The sequence below is a fragment of the Rhipicephalus sanguineus genome, chromosome 4 (genome assembly GCF_013339695.2).
Source record: "Rhipicephalus sanguineus isolate Rsan-2018 chromosome 4, BIME_Rsan_1.4, whole genome shotgun sequence".
Classification (NCBI taxonomy): Eukaryota; Metazoa; Arthropoda; class Arachnida; order Ixodida; family Ixodidae; genus Rhipicephalus; species Rhipicephalus sanguineus.
This window is the reverse complement of record NC_051179.1, coordinates 183,939,984-183,960,135: the sequence shown is the minus strand read 5'-3', so window position 1 is coordinate 183,960,135 and position 20,152 is coordinate 183,939,984. Positions and strand designations below refer to the sequence as shown.

The window sequence follows — 20,152 nt, the reverse complement described above, 5'->3', positions numbered from 1 at the left end:
CCGTCCGACGTGGTTCGGAGCCAAGGACCGCATGACGGACTATAACGACATCACAAAAGCCTACCGCATGGCTCGCAGGACTTTCCCACTCCCGCACCCGCGGTTGAGTCGAGCGGAGGCGGTACTTTTGAGACAGCTCCAGACCGGATCGCTACCGAGTCCGGGACTGATGCAACGCATGTACCCCGAGACATACCCGACCGACAAGTGCAAGGTCTGCCGGAGGGAGACGGCGGATCACACGCACATCTTGTGGGACTGCATCAAACACCCAGAGGAAGCGAGATCAAGAACGATCCCGTCGCGGCTCGAGGAAGCCGCGAAGAGCTACGACCAGGATCAACAGCTCTGGGCCGTCCAGCAGGTCCTCGGGGCGCTCGAAAGGCAGGGACCCAGCGAGCCGGCAACGGCGAGCGGAGACCCGCGCAGTGTTCTGTGCCCGCGCCGAGTAACGGCAACCCCGAAGACGACGTAGGCCCACAGATGCCACAGAACACTTAAGGCCCACAGATAGGCGGGTAGGCTCTCGTCGGGGCGCGCGAGCGCCCAACCGGCCCAACTGCAGGCACAAATAAAGTTTGTTCCAATCCAATCCAATGTCGCTGATGGTCACGTGCTCTACATGCACTTTTGGTAATTTTGTTTCTTGAAGTCAAGATGGCAGCGCCCACGAAACGCAAATGGTGCTCTTTGTTTACACCAAGTTTACACTCAGCCGCTGCAGACAAGTCGCGTCCCGGCCGCTCGCACCTTCACCGTGTACAGGTTTTCCGCGTCAGTTGCCCTTCTTGTCCTGAATAATCGACCTACCCACCCTAAGATTATGGTTTACGCTTCGAAGAACTGCTACTACTGGACGAAGAACGGCGTCTCATCACCATGCTGGCCTTTCGTGCTGCCTACGGCTGAACGAGCATCGGCGGCAGAGACGATGTACTCTTTCACAACTTCCCACATGAGAAAAAAAACAATCTGCTCAGTGGATCGCTGCTGTGAAATGAAGTAATTTCAAGCCTTCGATTACCACTGTTCTCTGCTCAAAACATTTTCGTGACAGTGACTACCATCAGTTTATCGCTAATCCGTGCAATGGGATCTCCGGTGAAATCTGCTCCACTGAGGCCTGGCGTGGTGCCGTCGGCGTTCGTTTACGAACGGAACGAATCGCAGGTACCGAAAGCAGCATTCTCGAAGGGGCGAAAACATCAGGTGAGATGTCGAATGTTGGAGCTTACTAGGCTGCATGCATAAAAAAAATTTTATGAGGCCATTCTACTCTGCGAAAGTGGATGACCAGAGTAGCTGTATAACACACGGCACGAAGGTGACGTGGAACTTCGATGAAAGGTGCACAACGTCATTTTAAATGCGAAGCATTCCTTAGCGAACCAAAGACACTTTGACTGTTTCCATCTATCTATCTAGCCGCCTACGTCTGGACGCTTTAGTGGCCGACTCTCCAACATGGTATTTACCAGTCATGGGCTCGTTACCAGTAAAAAGTAACAGTGTTACAGTTACAGTTACCTAAGCCAAAAAAGTAACTCTGTTACAGTTACAGTTACACAGTTTCCAAAAGTAACCTGTTACAGTTACAGTTACTGTGAAAAAGTAACGCCGTTACTTTTCCGTTACTCTATAAAGTAAGTACTAGATCACAAAACAAATTATAGTGTTTATTTATTCAAAATGTGCGAAGGCGTGCGGATAGTCGAAATTGCGCGTGGTAAAACCCTAGACGAAGGAAACCTTTAAAAAGGGGGCACAACACAAGCACCCGTTGTGTACGCCTCAATATGTCGCATCAATAAATGTCCTTGGAGACTCGAAAACGAAAACGTGGTTGATGCTCTGGAACGACGGCAATATACTACGGCGTTTATTAACGATGCCCAGAAATGCATGCGAATAGGAGCAGGGAGTGCGTCAGGAGTGAAGGCAATGTCGATTGTGCATATTCTCTGTGTTCAAGGTGTATCAGACCCTGTCCGGAGAGCTCTGCGTCCCCTGGGCATACAAACCGTTTTTAAGCTTCGTTATACATTGAGGCATGTGTTCGCGCGAAACCAAAAAACCATACACCTGCGGAAGATCAGAGCCAATCAGAGCGGGGTCATCTAAAAGTACAATGTGGGGATTGCGACGCGACTTACATCGAAACAGGCAGAAAAAACGGAATATTGCTAAAGCAGCCCATGCAACGCGTTCTACGATGGGCCTTGCTCAACACCGCTGGACAACAGGGCATAGTTTTGACCTAAACAATGGGACGACGCTGGCTTGTGAACGAAGGTAGGTGGGAAGAACATCCCTGGAATCGTGGTTCATTCGCCGCGACGTGTGGGCTTGCAACAACCTGAGGATGCAACCTCCATAGAAGACAAAACGTCTATGTCATATTGTTAATAATTGTTGTGTTATGGCAGAGTAAACCATTTACAATCAGTTCCAAAGAGGTTTTAAAAAATTGCTTTGCTAGTTCACGGTATTGCTGGCTCTTAGCCGCTTCGCACAATGCACCTTTCTAGCCGCCTGCCAAACAGGATTAGATCGGATTCACGGACGAAGGAGACTATAAACTAGGCGTTCTTATGCTCCACCGGTACACCAAGAACAGAGCTACAAGCTCAAGCGACAAAATTATATATATCCCGAAAAAAAAAAACGGACGTGAACTTAGCAATCTGTTCAGTTGGAGCATGATTGATTTGCGATATCTAGTTTAAAAGTAAACTTGAAGTTGCTTTAAAGACCAACCTCAGACCTCGGCCTTCTGCAGGGAAGATAATAGCAAGCTCCTCTCCTAACCGGCGAGGGGAGCCCTATTGTGGAATGTTGAAAGGTGTGTACAGGATATGGTAAAGAAGGAAGTTCGAAAAAGTGCAAAGCGCTGAATTTCAACCTTTCACGAGTGTTGCAGTTGGATAATTTTTTTATGAAAAGCGAAGTAACTGTAACGACATTTCCCGTTACAGTTACCGTGCAAAAAGTAACAGTGTTACAGTTACAAGTTCCTCTAACTTTAAAGTAACTAGTTACAGTTACAAGTTACTGAAAAAAGTAACTAGTTACCGGTAACGCGTTACTAGTAACTAGTTACTGCCCAAGACTGGTATTTACCAAAATTGGCATATATAGGAGGACATCAGTGTATGACGAATACGATTCAGAGGTCATGACATGATTAGCGTGAAAAATCGCGGCACCTCAAGTCGTAAGACTACGCATTGCGAAGCATTGTGAGCGGTTTCTTGACGTCATAAATGTCAGCACCTTGCTACTTGTCGACAAGAGTTTCTTAGCTTTAAACGTGTCGCTGCATTCTCTTTCCCATGGCCATTATTTTATTTTTTTTAGTATTCGATAGAGCGAGTCCGCTCCTGTAGAGGCGTTCTTGAGAAGCTTTAAATAAAAATTCCACATTCCCAAATACGCCTTAAGCTCTGTAACTGTAGTGGGCTCGGGGGCTTGTAAGATTGCCCTCTTCTGCGTGCCTTTAGGGTAAATGCCTTGTTTAGTGACCTTGCGACCTAAATGTGTGAGATTTCTCAAAGAAGCGGCATTTGTCCGTGTTGAGCTATCCTCCCGTGTCAATATGCATATTCATTGTGTGCCCTTCAACTTGTATGCTCACTTCATAACATGATTGGGTTGCATTAACCAAATGGTACAGTTCATGCTGCATGTATTCGCAATGCACACGTACGGTGGTGCCACGTAGTGGCGGGTAAGAGCAGTACTTCAGAGAGTATAGGCGTAGTGTTGTCGTGTGGCTCGCGATGCACGGACGCGTTTGAGTTTTGTTAATATCAATAATTTCTGCGGTATTACGTGCTGAAACCCAGATATGATCAGGAGGCATGCCGTAGTGGAGGGCTCCAGAAAATTTATACCATCTGGGGTTCTTCAACGTACACTAAGATCGCACGCTCCATGGGTCTCTTGCATTTCGCCTCGTCTCTGTTTTGTTGACAGGTTTTATCTATGTCACGTCAAACGATAATTGAAAGCAACGTTATGTGTTTCGTAATTCAGTGCATCAACCGAGCTGTGATGGATGAATGAGCTCCATTTCTCAACACTGCGATTGCATCTTATGAATTCAGCAGGACTGTGTCGGAATATTGAGAGTACCTGTTGATTCCCTATTACAAATCCAATAAAATTGTGTAGATACAGATGTTCAACACATAATGCATGCGCTGTTTCCTAAGGTAGACAGCACGATACTGCGTTCGAATTCGTATTTGCACAATTCAGCTAACTGCGATGTCTGATAGGCCAGGCCACTATTTCGTGCTACCCCCCGCCTACATTAGTTTTTTTATCAGTGGCAGGCGAGACATAAAAAAAAAGATATCGACGACGCGCTGAAGCGCGAATTCTTCAACTCGCCAGGCTCATTGCATCGGAACGTAACAAAGTTCGCAGCTGCGCGCCACTCGCTAGCTCTGTAGAACATATGCTTGCACTGACCCTTTTTCAAGCAAGTCTAATACCCCTGTCACACGGGCACCCGTGAACTCCGTTTAATTCCCTCGTCTTTTCCTCGAGAGAGATGGGGTTCATGTCACATGGTCACCATTTCGCCGAGGAAGTTAAATGGAGCTTTTGGTGAAGGGAGTTCGGTAATGACAATTTCGGCTCGATGGAGTACTCTCGTTCCCAGCCACCTACTGCTACGCTGAAAACAACACTAGCAAAATCGTCCTAATGAGCTCAATTATAATTTTGCTCTTTTTTTTGCGTAGCATTTCACGCCCCGTAGTGTAAGTTTTAGTTGTATTTTTTCGGACATCAGCGCTTGTACTCTCCACACCAACGCCTCGCCAAGCCACCACTGTGAAGCGTTGCGCCATATTTGTTTCTGCACGTGTGAGGCGCACACACAAGCACTGTGACAGCAGTGGTGATTCCGAGCACTTCATAAACACACAAAAACACGTTTTGTTGCTTTAAAGGCGACTACACAGGCAAAAAGTTGGACGGTTCAACGAGCGCAGCAGTGCTGTTTCTGCCCCATGCGGCAACCGTCAAAAGCTTGCACCGAGTCGTGTAGCACGGCCACAACTCCATTCTGGTTAAGCCCCATTAAGGAGTTCTATGCGGAACGGAGATAAACGGAGTTCGGTGGTGGCCGTGTGACAGGGTGTATAACTTGAAAACACCATCAGCGTAATTTTGTGGCTTAAACGTAGGACGTTGCACTCAAGCCATAGAGTTCGTTCTAGATACTTTTCAGCTGTCACTTGTTACCATGTAATTGGTCTCCTGGGCCCCAGTCAAGCTGTTATATTACAGCTTTTACCTTTTAGTGCAGGAGACCATCCAGAATGTAATGTATTTTGTTTTATTCTGGAAACTAAAGAGAATGAGTGAATAAATGCTCTGAGCCCTTGTCAGAACATTCAAGCGTATGCAGGCTCTTTGGTCTCGCTTTAGCATTTGGGCACACGCTTTTCAAATCACCTACTTCTCAACATTTCTGACAAATAGAGCTTTTGTACCGACACACTTAGACGAGTGTCCCCTGCTAAATCTTTCACATTTTTCGCTTTTGCAGACTCTGCTTTTCTTGGATTAGCTGGTCTCTAGTCTTGATGCGATCGGCTCTTGACTACGTTCACTGATGCCTCTTGTTCTTTCGACTGCATTTGCTCAGTGTCTCACACCAGTAGTTCCCTGTCCAGGATGATTTTGCAAGCAACGGGGAAGCCCTTTGCATCGGCTTTATTGTTAGCCCTTAAGAAATGCTTGAAATGCTTTGATTATGACTCTTAAGTTTTGAGTGTTTGGGTCGAACTCCGCAACTTTCCTAAGTGGCGGCATTTCGAGAGAAGGAGACCTCTTTGTTACTCATCAGTGCGTTGTTTCCTTGCTTGTACTGGTTGCGAGGTCAATGTCCCGTCATTGTTGCATACGGTCGAGTACCTCTGCTGGGCGTTCGGTAGGCAACAGGTGGTGCCCTACTCCAGAGCATGTGCATTACTTTCCACTGGACGAAAGTGCAGCTCGCTTGCTTTCGTTTGCCCCTCCGCCCATCCACTTGGCTATCGCCTATGCGGGTACAGAAGAACCTCGTCGCGAGTTGTAATAACATTATCACTCAGCCCGGCAAGAATAGAATACCTTTATTCAGTACCTATGTACATATATATACTGCGATGAGGAAAAGCAACACTGGGTTTCAGGCATGCGGGCAGCTAGCGCAGAGTAGAGGAAACAGAAGCAGATAATTATAGAATAGCTGTCATGGCTACCATCCCTCTCTGAGGAAGCGCACAAGCTCCTGTTGCTTGGGCACGCTGTTCCCACTTCCCCTTTCAACAACCTCTCACCCAGGACTGTTCTAATGTCTCAGCCTCCAGGGGATGCCGTCCAGGCTTCCTTGCCGTGGATCTCGCCGCCTTGAGCGCTGCTACCACACCACCCTTCGTGTACGTGAACCCTGGTTCTTCGGGCACCTCACCCGACAGTGTCGCCGAGCTCATGCGTGCCCTCATGCAAATGACATGACAGCTCGACCGCTTAGTGTCGTTGTGCTCCTGCTTTCAGCCTGCTGCTTTACCATTTCCTTTGGAACTTCCAGAATGCCGCGTTTTCCAGGACGACGCTGTCCAGTAAATTCAAACTGTCAACAGTCTCGGCACACGCTGTGCCTGGCTGGAAAGTCAAAAATGACTTGTGGCCATCAACAACCAGCTTCATGGTGGCGCCAAGGCATGGCATAAATACGAAGGCATAAAGCAACGCTCCTGGCTGGAATGGAGCGCCGTTCATAGCAGCGTTTGGCCCTCTTCTGCATGCTTGCAACCCTCTCCCGACTGCAAAACATAATGGAGAGCGAAACTACCTCGACCTCACAACCGTGACATGCGGCCCCATGACACAAAGCTTCCCGGGTAGCCCTACCTCAGATGTTGGCCACAGGAGCTGCACTCCACCGCAGGGTGCAGTCTTTGTGCTGGTATATTTGATGCCATGGTATGAGTGGGAGAGGCCGTGACCACTCCGATTCCAGCGCAGTTAGAGGAAGTAACTTCAGGTTCACCTTCGCTGGGACACTTGCAGATCCGAGCTTTTCTCGGGCTTGAAATGTTCTAGTGAAGGAACAGGAAGAGCCTATACCACCAATTGCCATGCTCGCCAACCCATTGAAGCTTCTTGTGCTGCTTCAAGAGCAGTCCTTAACCAAATGCGCACCGGATCACCTTGTGCCGAGTGAGACACATAATGTAACAGGGGCTGCGTTGACACCAGACACCCATCGAAAGGACACCAGGACATGCTTGTGTCTTCTAGGTGAGGTTGGAAAAGGAGTCACAAAACGGAAACTCAAGGTTTACAAGTACCGTCATATGGTCAGAGCAGCCATACTAAAATGAAAAAACCTACAGCATCTGATTGCAGACCAGCAAAGGACACACGGAATGGAGTACAATGCGTCAAACACCCAGGCGTTCAGCGAGAAGGTTCATCAGGACGAGCGCAGGAAAGTTTCCCCATTGCTAATCCCACTTCCCATTGACGGAATAGAAGCCTGCGCTGGACTTCACAGCCACGGCACCCGAAGAGCCACCTAGACTGCTTCCAGAGCTGTCGGGCATCGATGAAAAAGAAAAGAGCGAGCGCCCGGTTGCTAACATGGAAAATTTGGCTGAAGAAAATGATTCTTCATTTCCCCCAAAGCCACAGAAGGCTCGTGACAAATGTCGTGACCGTCTTCCCAGTGTTGGCAATCATGCGGATGTAAGTGAAAAGGAGCACCGAGAGACCTTGCCACCGACGGTGCCTCCTTGGATGCTGTTCTGCCCTCCTCCCCTGCGCATGCTGCGACCACCGTTACCTCTGCGACAAAGGCAGCCGCCAGATGCATGTATTACATGACGTTGCAGCGGGGCCGAGATCGACCACCGTGATGCAACCAGTGTTGGCCACCCGAGACACTTTTGGCATATCCCCAAACCAAATTGTAACCACCGTAATGCAGCCAGCACCGCCCACCAGAGGCATTGTCAGCAGCTCTGCACGCTCGCTGTCACAATCGAGTGTGATGACAAAGAACAATAACAGGGGTTCAGGTGCACAGGCAGCTAGCATGAAGAGCAAGAACCAGATAATAGAGAAGCTGGCCCAGGAAAGCGTGCGGTCTTTGCATCTCATTCGTCACACTACCGATATGTGACGTCGCATGACTCGCATGCAGATTTTCATCCAGATATACAAGTGGTGTGACATGCCGCGCTTTCACAGAGAGAAAGATTACTTTATTCATGTTTAGTTATTCTTGCGATCATCTTACGTGACAAGGGATGAGCAGTGTTCTTGTGCCAGCGTAGAAGTGCTTATGCATATAAAGGAGCATGTCGAATGGCTATATGTAAAGATGAAGATATTATTACAATTATTTCCAGAACTGCAGAGGCCGGTTAGCCATGAGTTTATTTTCAATTTTAATCAAGTAGATTCCCATAAATATCTTCCAGTATCCGTTATTGCTCTAATATGCGTCCTAATCCAAACTGCATAAAGAAGTATATAATACGTTTGAGGTTTTTAGTAAAATTGATGGCAATTACTGAAGGCAAAGCTGGATAGAGGATCGGAAAAACATAGGACTAGGCGATTATACAAAAATATAAGTGGTTTCACTATATTTTTTAAAGTATGTCTGAAAAGTATGTATTTCAATAATTGTTATGAGTTTCTGTGTTGTTATGTATACATCACTAACTGGTCTTTTCATACACTATTTCAAATTCTTACAGTTGCTCTCTGAAGACACAACCATCGGGCACACGCCAAGACCAAGTCAATGTAGCGAAAGAGATTATGTAATAAGGCTTTCACTTCTTTTCTCTACAATAATCTTTGGCATTATCACTCGCAACAATGCAAGCCAATTTATTTCAGGATGACTGTGCAGCAGAGCCAGTACATCAGGCAGCACTGGGTCTGGCTTGTGAGTCGGGACAAGCTGTAGATACATCACCAGACACGGCGTGTGAGCCAGGCCGTGGCACAAGCAAATCTGTTCAAGTGGGACTACCAACTAGCCAGAAAGCATCCCAATCATTTGAAAAGAAAAGTCTGTCATCAATTGCTACACAAACAGAACCACATGCTGTTTCTTCAGGTATGTCTCCACATTTGCTGTAAAATAAAAGAAGTCAGTTTCGCTGCAAGGGTGCCATAGCAACAAATCGGAATGTTACACGAAGTACCGTATTTACTCGCGTAATGAACGCACTCGCATAATAAACGCACCCCCAACTTTAGTCGTCAAAATTGGGATTTTTTTTCCCAGCGTAATAAACGCACCGCTAACTTTCATCCGCTGCAGTCCCACGAACCAACGCGCGGCGCTTCCTCGTCCGTTGATCTTATCTTTCTTCCTTCCTTTTTTTTCCTTTATTACGCCGACCCCCCTCGGTTTGCTTCCCCCTCCCCTCCGCCCGCGGTAGCGCACCGTTTTGTTAGTTTTTCTATATGTGCGCGGCGCGGTCCCTCTCTTTTTGTATTGTTTTTGAAGTAAGTATCCGCACGCCGCAGCAGTATTCACGAATGGTTCGAGTGTAGAGACATCGCGGCTCACAAGCACACAGCGTAAGGAGCCTACACGACCGGTCGTGTAGGCTACCTAACAGCCGGCGGCATCTAAATGTCTAATGCGGCGGTGCTAGGGTGGCGGGAGCGCGCGGGGATATGATGATGATGATGGTGAAACTGTGGCTTTCCCTTTGCATCGGATGGTCGCAAGCCTTGCAGCTTGCAGCTTGCAGAAGATAACGCCATCTACCACCGAAGCGGCGGAATTTCTGAGGCCGGGTAGGACAGCCAATCAAAATGATGCAAGATGGTGACGCGAGTTTTAGCATTGTTGTCATTGGTTGTCATCATAGCATCATAGCCCTACTTTTTTTTTTCGCCTCAGAAGTCATGCTGCCCACTGCCCATTCTCACCTCGTTGGAAGTTCTTTCCAAGCCTGTGTTGCGTTTTGTCGTGGACGATGGGCCGAAATGTGAGCTACACGGCCGGTTTCAAGCTGCAGGCTGTGGAGTACGCACTTGAACACGGGAATCGTGCTGCCGGTAGGCATTTCGGAATTGATGAAGTACGTGTGCGCTACTGGCGGAAGCAGCATGACAAGCTCCGCGCTACAAATAGGGAGCGACGTTCCTTCAGGGGACCAAAGACCGGGAAGTTTCCTGCTATGGAAGAGGAGGTCTTAAAATATGTCCAGGACCTACGAAACGACGGCTGTGTCGTTTCGCACGAAATGATCCAGACGCAAGCGCGAGCCACAGCCAGGAAGCATGGCATCGCTCCCACGGCGTTTAAAGCGAGCAATAGGTGGACGACGCGCTTTATGCGGCGCAACGGACTGTGCTTGAGGAGGCGCACATCACTTTGTCAGCGGCTTCCTCCTTGCTACGAAAATAAGGTAGTGGATTTTCACAAGTTCGTTATACGTCTGCGGCGGGACCGAGAATTCGTTCTCTTGCAAATCGGGAACGCTGACCAAACACCCATCAATTTCGACATGCCGATGAGTAGGACTGTCAATGACAGGGGAGCACGTAGCGTGCTCGTTAAAACGACAGGCGCCGAAAAGCAGCGTTTCACGGTCATGCTGGCTGTCACGGCAGATGGCCGGAAGTTGCCACCGTACGTTATCTTCAAGCGAAAAACCGTGCCAAAGGCCAACTTCCCAGCCGGAATACACGTGCGGGCTCAGGAGAAAGGGTGGATGTCGGCCGATCTAATGGTCGACTGGGTGCAGACTGTCTGGGGACGACGCCCTGGCGCCCTGCTTCTCCCGTCTCTCCTTGTTCTCGATAGTTTTCGCGGCCACCTGGGAGAGAACGTTCGCCGGAAACTCAAGGAGCTGCGCACCGAGATCGCCATCATTCCGGGTGGACTCACTTCGGTGCTTCAGCCCCTTGATGTTTGCATCAATAAACCTTTCAAAGACGGTGTGCGCCGCTTGTACACGGAATGGATGGCCCATGGGCCCTGACGCCGACCGGCAAGATTAAGAGGCCGTCCGTCGAGCTGGTGTGCTCCTGGATCTTGGACTCATGGCGCTCGCTGCCAGGTGATCTGATAACAAAGAGTTTTAAGAAGACGGGAATCGCAAATGCGCTGGACGGCAGCGAAGACGACCACTTGTGGGACCAAGACATTGAAGTGGCCAGTGACCTGGACGACGGTGCCAGCGATTCTGACGAAGATTGAAGCAATTGAAGTGCAATAAAAATGCGTGTTTTCAAATAGTGTACGCGCATGTTCATTGTGAAAGGTAAGCTACCCAACTTTTTTTTTTGCATTATATATCTTCGGCTCATCCCAAAAAAGTTTTAGAAAATTTACCTCGCATAATAAACGCACCCCCCAACTTTGCTCTGGTTCTTCGCAAAAAAAAGTGCGTTCATTACGAGAGTAAACACGGTAATGCTAGCAGCTCACCCCTTTAGGATCCGATCCGGCATCACTCTGCAAAACGCTGACGTAAGGGAGTATGCATGCTCCAGTGAGCGAATCAACTTTCGTGCTGTCTGTCGCTTCAGTGCAAAGTAAGCGGTGAGAGCGCAGCAAGTACAAACTGTACAAAGGTATGAGTACTGATTTCTTTCGAGATAGTATACAACTGCACCCGCTTGATCAAAGTTTACAGTTGCTGACCGAGCAACTTGACTTCTTCCCCTTCACCTGGTTCTTCTTCGTGTGCATTCGCGTGATGAAGATAGCCAGCTCGTTTAATCTCTGCTTGAATAGCGACCGTTGCAGCCCTCGCTTGCTTTCACTCGGACATAGAAGGCGCGACATGGAGGATGGTGTTATTGATTCAGATTTTATATGTAACCTGACGGCGACGGCACAAATGCACCTCGAGTGTCCGTATAACTGCTGTCAGAATAATGAGACGGATTGCGTGCATTGTTCGTTGTGGTCATAGCGGAACGCAAGTTCGGACCTAATATTTTACAATGACTATCAGTTCCATGGGAGATGTGCCTTCAGGGCCCTTGGGCAATTGTATTTAATTTTAAAACAAGAATAGAATGTACCGTGTGTCTCTATTGACTGTTACAAGGATGCCCAGAAGTCTATAGCACGGCTATATAGCATGATACAGCATCCGAAAAAATGGCAACGCTTGAGCCAAGTCGCGCGAGGCTTAAAGACAGCGAAGCCGGTCGATTCTCAAGTTTCGAAAAGTATTTTGCTAGGTTTTGCTAGGCATCACTACGTTTGGCTAGGCATCACTTGCTTTGGGTTTTGCGCATACGCTGCAGGCGTGCCCAAGTTACATGCCCGGAAACTGGATCAAGACTGTTATCCTCTGAAGCGGTACTCTGCCGGACTTTGTACTTGGAAGTTCTCGACCACAAGCAGACTGCGCACGGATTTGCAGCGATTTTGCATGTATTCTCTCCGTCGAGCGACATATCCTGGCTCTTCCGCTTGCCGGCGACGGTCGCCAAGCAGCCCCTTCGGCTCAATGTCTCTGAGCATATTCTAGCTTCGCTGCACGTTATCTTTCTTTATACGCGGTTTCTTCTTTTGGAGTTCGTTTAGGTTTGCCCACGGCGATGAAAAGACGCAGCAGGTACTCTCGACATCGGTATAGTGGGATGACGATGAGTTGGCGCGCAGGAATGGTGATGCGCAAAGTCAAGGCAGGTGGGCGAAGCTTGGGCAAGGTCGTGTGGTGCGCAGTTGGCCTGGTGTCCATGGCTATGCCAGGTTTACGGTCGACGAGCGTGGTTTTACGGGTAGCTTAAAGGGCCAGTAAACAACCCCGAGATCCAAAAATTGTAATGAAGAGAAATTGCGCACTTTTGCTATGTGAACATGCGGCAGAGTGCGTGCTATAATAAGGAAGTTACAGGGGTTAGAATATCCCTTTCAGCTGGTTTCAAATTTTGCGCGGCCTTGCCACCCTTCTCCGCCAAAGGGAGGGGAAGGCGTAGCCCATCGTCATGACTCAGCCCACTTCGGCAACATGACACGACGTCAGCGGCGAGCTAGATCAGTCGCAATGCACTTCTGCTTGCTGTGGCTCCTGGTTGTTTATCATTACATTGTCGCACGTGCTTCTTAACTTCACGGGCAGTTTCCGGCTTTTCGGTATTTTTAAGCCTTTGCTCATGTCAAAGGCGAAGTGCGCGCAGGTGCTATGCAGTGCAAGGAATATACGCACAACAGCCCGACATCTGTGTGGCCAAAACCGCATCACCGCAGGGCCAAGAAACAAGGCGTAGTTTCGTAGCGATGGGTGGGAACAGGAACTGACGTTAACTTGACAACTGTTTCTTGAGACCTACCTGGTTTAGACCAGTCGACAAGCGCAGCGGTGCATCAAGTTTCCCATGGGCAAGTTTGGATCACTGCGCGTACGGGGTGGATTGGTCAGGCGAGGGAAAGAGGTGGAGGAATTATTTTTCAAAATGCGGGGCCTGCAGCGGTACGCAGCGCTGTAATATTCGGAAAATGTGATTGCCGCGGTCTACTGTACGAATTGGCGAGCTTGCTTGTGGGGTGTCAAAAAACTCTGAGCCTGTCTACTGGCCCTTTAAACAGCTTCCCTCTTAGAAACTAGGGAATTCATACCACGTGATGCTTCCAATGCGGACATTGAGCCGAAGGGGCAAGTAGCCCCTTCGGCTCAATGTCTTCGAGCATATTCTAGCTTGGCTGGACGTTATCTTTCTTTATACGCGGCTTCTTTTGGAGTTCGTTTAGGTCTACCCACGGCGAAGAAAAGATGCAGCACATGCTCTCGACATCGGCACAGTGCGACGGCGATGAGTCGGCGCGCAGGAATGGTTCGTGCGTAGTGTAAAGGCAGGTGGGCGAAGCTTGGCGAAGGTCACGTACGACGCGCAGTTCGCTTGGTTGCCATGGCTATGCTAGTTGACATCACAGCTATGCGAGGTTTTTAATGGACGAGCATGGTTTTACAGATAGCTTAAACAGCTTCGCTGTTAAAAACCTGGGAATTCATACGACGTGATGCTTCCCATGTGGGCGAATCTTGCAATTACAGGCCCTCGGATCCGGCAGGCTCCATTCCAACTACTGGGCTTGTTGCTGTGCTCGCGCTAGGCACGGGTGGTTTTTAGCCTACTGACTAAAACGTGTACGGTGTCACACCAGTCACTCCAGTGTGATCAGAATGATACATAAGAGTGACTGTACTCTACCAGATTGTTTGGGAGGTTGTCACCGTACCTGACCAGAAAGAAGCCTTCTCTTTGTGCCGGGTTCTTATAAACATTGACGTTGCGGTGTGCTCCCCCTATTATGAGTGCCTGCTAGATTCGCTGCGTACTGCCCAGCAGCACCTCTGAATTTTAAATGCGAAGCATTTCTTAGCGAACCTTTCGCACTTTGACCGTTTCTACGTATCTATGCATCTATCTGTCTAGCTGCCTATGTCTGGGTGCTCTTATGATAGCCTCCTTAACTTGATGGAGACAAAAATTGGCATGGGAGTTAGAGGATTTGACGAATATGACTGTCTGGTCATGACATGAGTAACATGAAAATCCTGTTGCATACATCGTCAAACTCTTTCCTCAAGACACATGTGGCACATATCCGTTTACCACGGGCCACAGTGTACGGGTATGCGCCACAGGTGATTGACAGTTCAGAGGTGATTCACAGGTTCACAGGTGCCACAGGTGATTGGCAGGGCAGGGCAGGAAAGCGTTAAATCTACCCAGGAGCAGGGAGAACACACTTTCGTAATTTAAATGCGAGAGTGTTAAGAAAAACAGACATCGGCAGCGTTGACCCGACGAATGGAAGTAATAGAAATTAGGATCCCAGGAGGAATCGAACCTAAGCATTCTGCATGGCAATCAGGTATTCTACCACAGAGCCACGCCAGGGCTATAAACTAGTTTGAAAAACAGCCTATGCAGGCGTAATGTTGGTGAAACGTCAATTGTGGTTGTGGTGCTGGCTGTCTAATTTTACAAAAAAGCAATAAACACTACATATGCACTTCTACGATACAGCCGTCATGTCAGATTAACGTAACTGGTTCCAGTGTTGGCTCAGCTTTTATAGCAGCCTAATAAACATTACATTTGTATTCCTATGATTCAGAAAGCTATATGGAAGCATTGCTCGACCCCAGAGGAACACATTAACGAAAGTTACGTATGATATTCACGTGATTGCACCATGAAGTGCACTTAGTTTCGATAATACTTACATATGTACTCTAACGTGAGGGCTGACGTTACGTCGCACCATAAGTTACCCTTTAAACGCCAGTGTTGTTGCCGTGCCTGGTAAGCCCACGATGTGTGCACAGCTACTACACTTACAAAAAACCGGTCGATCCACTTCGTAATGCTTAGCTCGAAGCCATAAAATACAGCATATAAGTACTCGCTGACTGCTTCGCATGAAACCGATTCCCACAACGCATGTGATCTGCCGAATTTTTACAGCAAAGCGTTTGAAGGCCAGCTTCAACGATTTTTCATGGTCACTGTATCTGAATAAAACTCACTAGGTGCATTCCTTTGCACGTTTCCATAATTTGTGCCAAATAAACGCTGGAGAGGTGTGCAGATTGTTTACAGATTAATTTTATTGGTGGCCTCGAATTCCGCACCTGCCTTTGCACAGTTATTCACATTTTTTTTTTTATTCAGGTACCCTAATGGCCTGAGCGGGCAATACAGACGGGAGTTAAAATACAATAAATCGGTTACAGTTACAGTGCACATATTGAAGCAAGTATAGCCTGAACATAATAACAAAAAAAGGTTTACATGTATTTAAACTGGGAGTTCAGCAATGGAACACATTCAGTCCGAACAGGAAATAATAAGACTAATACAAACATATAGAAACATACGCATATACAGGCTGTCCCACATAACTTGAGCCAAGACTTTGAAAATGGAAGGCACTTCAGAGGCAAATTGGACCAAATGTATACTTCTCGCACTAGCCTATAGATACTCAGGCTATTTTTCATTTTCCACTAAACTAATTAGTTAATTTTTTTAATTAATTAACTTTTTTAATTATTGGCTGAAAACCCAAAATATGGACACTGAGCTGTAGAGCACCTTTAGAAACCACGGACTGAATTGTTTCCTGTACGATACGTCTCACGGTGTTATTTTTTCCGCGTTGTAAAGAAAGCCCGCGAAATTTGAAAGAGAGGCCACGTGACGGACCGCGAGCGCACTTCTATAGTGCTGCTCTCAAGCGTGCAACCGGTGAACGAGGTCACCTGCGGCTGCCATGGGGAAGCGACAGGGTGCTTTGAAAGTGGCCGATGTTTGGGTGTCCGTCTTTCGTTGAATGACGGTCGTTCCCCAAGAGACAGTTAATATACAGAGTTATACTTTATTCACAAGTTTTATACACTCCAGCAGCAGTATAAACGTTTCAAAGGGGGCTGTTGAATCCATCTGATATGGTACATACACAACGAAAACCAATAAGAGTTAAGCCCTTCTAGGAATTTCTAACCTACCATTGTTGAGTGTGCTTCATTCTGACAACCATGATTCAGCGCAATTGCCCTCTCCTCCTTTTTTGTTCCTTGTGCAATGCACAATAATGTGCTTGGTAATTCTGACCACCAAAAACCGTGGTGCCATTGTAACTTTTATAAATGTACATACTTATTTTCTTTGCTTTTCCAGCTTGCACCGCATAAAGTTATTTCACTCATATTTTTTTTTTCATATGCTTCTTGTGCTGGAATATGAAGTGGTTATTTTGCTGTGCAGTGTTCCATGGGTACTTCTCTGCAACCAGAAATACAATAAGTGGAATAATGGGTTAGTGTTTATTGGTGCACATTCAACCACTTTTGACTCTTTCGATATAACATCAGAATGGCATCTAAATCAGATTCTATTTATTCGGCACCTGGCGTTCGCATGTGTCAAGCACAGAATTTATGCGCAATAAGATAGGAGTTTTTGTAAGACTTGCTGTGTCGGTGCACTATTGTCATAACAGTAGCTTTGGTTTGTGCGAGGCGAGACAAGATAATCTACTTCACACACATGTGGAGGAACTCTTGGGTATTGCCTGCTGCTGTAGTCCAGTTCAATGTAGTGTATGACATAATTTGCATTGCCTTTGTGTGCTCTCGATGGCTTTGCAGGCTCCTTGTCTTTTGCATCCTTGGAGCAGTCTTCATCACTGGCGTCTGTTCGAGGCCAACTTCATTGCTGCCAGCAGTGCACCTATGTGACCTTGGACACGTCGACTATGAACAAACACCTTCGGAAACACATGGGCGAGCCCCCCTTACAGTGCCAGTTGTGTCCAGCTGCATTCACTTACAAGTCAAAGCTGCTGGCTCACGTGCGCTCCCACACAGGAGAGCGGCCCTTCTCCTGTGTCCACTGCAGTGCGTCCTTTATGCATAAAGACAGCCTCGTGAGACACATCCGCAAGCACACAGGAGAGCGTCCATTTTCCTGTGCCCTCTGCAGTGCATCCTTTCTGCAGCGATACGATCTTGTCAAACACAGCCGCATGCACGCTGGAGAGCGGCTTTTTTCCTGTGTACACTGTAATGCATCCTTTGCAGTGAAAAACAACCTCATTGTGCACATGCGCACTCACACAGGAGAGCGTCCCTACTCATGTGTGCGCTGTAATGCATCCTTTGCTCTGAAGCCCAGCCTCGTGAAACACTTCCGTACGCATACAGGAGAACGTCCCTTTTCCTGTGTCCACTGCAGTGCGTCCTTTGCGCAGAGAAGCACCCTCGTGAGACACATCCGCATCCATACAGGAGAGCGTCCCTTTTCCTGTATTCACTGCAATGCATCTTTTTCGATGAAAATCCACCTCACTGAGCACATGCGCCGTCACACAGGAGAGCGTCCCTTTTCCTGTACTCACTGCAATGCATCCTTTTCATTCAAAAGCAACCTCAATTACCATATGCGCACTCACACGGGAGAGCGTCCCTTCTTCTGTGAGCGCTGTAATGCATCCTTTGGTCGGAAGGCCAGCCTTGTGAGACACATCCGCATGCACACTGGAGAGTGTCCCTTCTCCTGTGTGCACTGCAATGCATCCTTTTCGACGAAGCGCACCCTCACTTGCCACATGAGCACTCACACAGGAGAGCATCCCTTTGCCTGTGCACACTGTAATGCATCCTTTGGTCGGAAGGGCAGCCTCATGAGACACATCCGCAAGCACATAGGAGGCGAGGGTTGCGCCAGCACGGATCGAGGGCAGCCCCCACTGCTTATCTAGGAGGTAAAGTACTTTGGGCACAAAAGTAGGGTGAGTCCAGATATCTGGTAACTATCTGTGCTCTATCTTGCTATGTGCGCACAATGTTCAGTGCGTTGGTGACATGTCGATGCTAAAGGCAGTGTGACACGACATTCTTCTGAAAGATGGTCTGGAATTCACACATATGGCTTCGTGGAACCCTCTTTTACTGTTTGCAAACAATATGTTTAAGCTGAACGAGAAGAGAAATGTAAGTGTTTGATTACTGTAAACCATGATCATGATGAAAGCGACTGACGAGAACCAAGGAAACCAAACGGGAAATAACCAAATTTTTACATAATTGGTTGTAAAAAATGATTATGGAACAAAATGAGAGTTGGAAAATAAAGAGGTTGAAGGAGGTGGGTCGTTCTTCCAAATTACTGAAGTGAGGATCTCAAATATGTCTGATATTACACCTTCATGTAGCATAGGGGACTTAGAGGACCCCTGACAGCGAAAGGTTTGTCTGCGACTTTTTACTGTAATTTGTAGCTTTGTGTCTGGTAATCCCGGAATTGAATCGCGAATGCTCTAACGCATCGTATAATTAATGCTAGCGTCGTTAATTGAGAAAAATTTTGCATAATTTCAAAATGCCTGCTTAAATAAGAAAAACCTTGGTAATTTGTGCTCAGTTAATTGGGAATCCCGGATAATTTGTATTATTTGCGCGGTACCAAATTTTTACATGTAAATTTAACCGGATAATTGGCGTGGCCAGTCTGCCACTTCCCGGTTAATTAACACACTTGGCCGCGACTTCCGAGATATGCAAAGGGTTTTGCGAATCTCGGAGGCTGTAACTAAAACATGCATTTTTTTTTAAATGTACGGATCTCGAAGGTCATGCTTTTTTTTTACCGGAAATGCCTGCGGTTGCGATCATGATCATCATCTCAACAGCGATGTTAGCCACTCAAGTATGGGAGAGGTTCTTTGCAGCCTAGCAGTACGGTCCACATGATTACGATCGTGGCGCCGTCACTTCGTAGCGGAGCTCTTTGGAACGCCGCTTCGCCGACTCATGGGTGTTCTTTGGCCGACTGGTGTTGACGGATCTGCTGCGCTCGATCGAGTCCGAGCGTTTATTTCACGGTGTAAGGAAGTATTTTTCTGGCACCGTGGTTTGTCTCTGTACCGACGACGATGACCGCGTGACAATACAAATGCAGCCCGTTAAAGGAGTCCTGACACAAAAATTTTCTCCCGGCGTTTTTTTGCTGCAATGTGTTGCTGGGGGCCTGTTAGTTATAACACGGCACGTCGTTTGCTGCAGCGCGCGACAGATAATTAATTACAAGCTCCTCATAGGCCTGACTGGCTGCCCAGGCGGCGCTGCGAAAACGGTGCTAAAAAGCGCACCCTACGACAAGTTCCTTGGTTTCGAGCAGTCAGACTGGCGGCCGCATGCAGCACTAAGCTCAGATGCGCAATGGAGCCGCCGCTGTCGGTTGTGCTGCGCTTTGGATCTCGGCCAGTTTCTGGCGTGGCTGAGTTCTTCAGGCCAAGCAATCTGCGTAAACGCAAGAAGCTCGTCAACGTCAAGTATGTTTACGACGTGCAGGAGATTGAAAGAACCATTTCGGCGCGCTGCAACTCGCAAGTGCAGCGAATCTCATACGATGTTGAACTCGAGTTAAGTTTTACGAGGCATGCTCGCGCGATTAACGTCAGTGCATAAACGAAAAGATTGCTGTTAAGAAAGCCGACATGATTTGTATTACACGACGAAACGGAATCAAGAAAGGTCCAGTGACGAAGGCTGGCCGTCGGCGGCCCGAATGAGCGCATTCGCGTCGTGTGCCGTTTTCTGCCGCATTCAGTCGCGAACACACTTTTTCCCCATGCACGGTC

At 47.8% G+C, this 20,152-nt stretch overlaps 1 protein-coding gene across 2 annotated transcripts; it reads left to right on the top strand.

Moving 5' to 3' along the window:
- Nucleotides 1-635: 635 nt before the first annotated feature.
- On the top strand, nucleotides 636-19,134 carry LOC125758154 (gastrula zinc finger protein XlCGF57.1-like). Of its 2 annotated transcripts, XM_049414986.1 has the most exons (4): nucleotides 636-1,209; nucleotides 8,769-8,834; nucleotides 8,914-9,136; nucleotides 17,160-19,134. In XM_049414986.1, the coding sequence occupies exons 1-4, from the start codon at nucleotides 1,090-1,092 to the stop codon at nucleotides 18,269-18,271; spliced, it is 1,521 nt and encodes a 506-aa protein (XP_049270943.1). In that variant the 5' UTR covers nucleotides 636-1,089; the 3' UTR covers nucleotides 18,272-19,134. The 2 variants fall into 2 exon arrangements, with proteins under 2 accessions (XP_049270943.1, XP_049270944.1); XM_049414987.1 differs by lacking the exon at nucleotides 8,769-8,834.
- The last annotated feature ends 1,018 nt before the right edge of the window (nucleotides 19,135-20,152 follow it).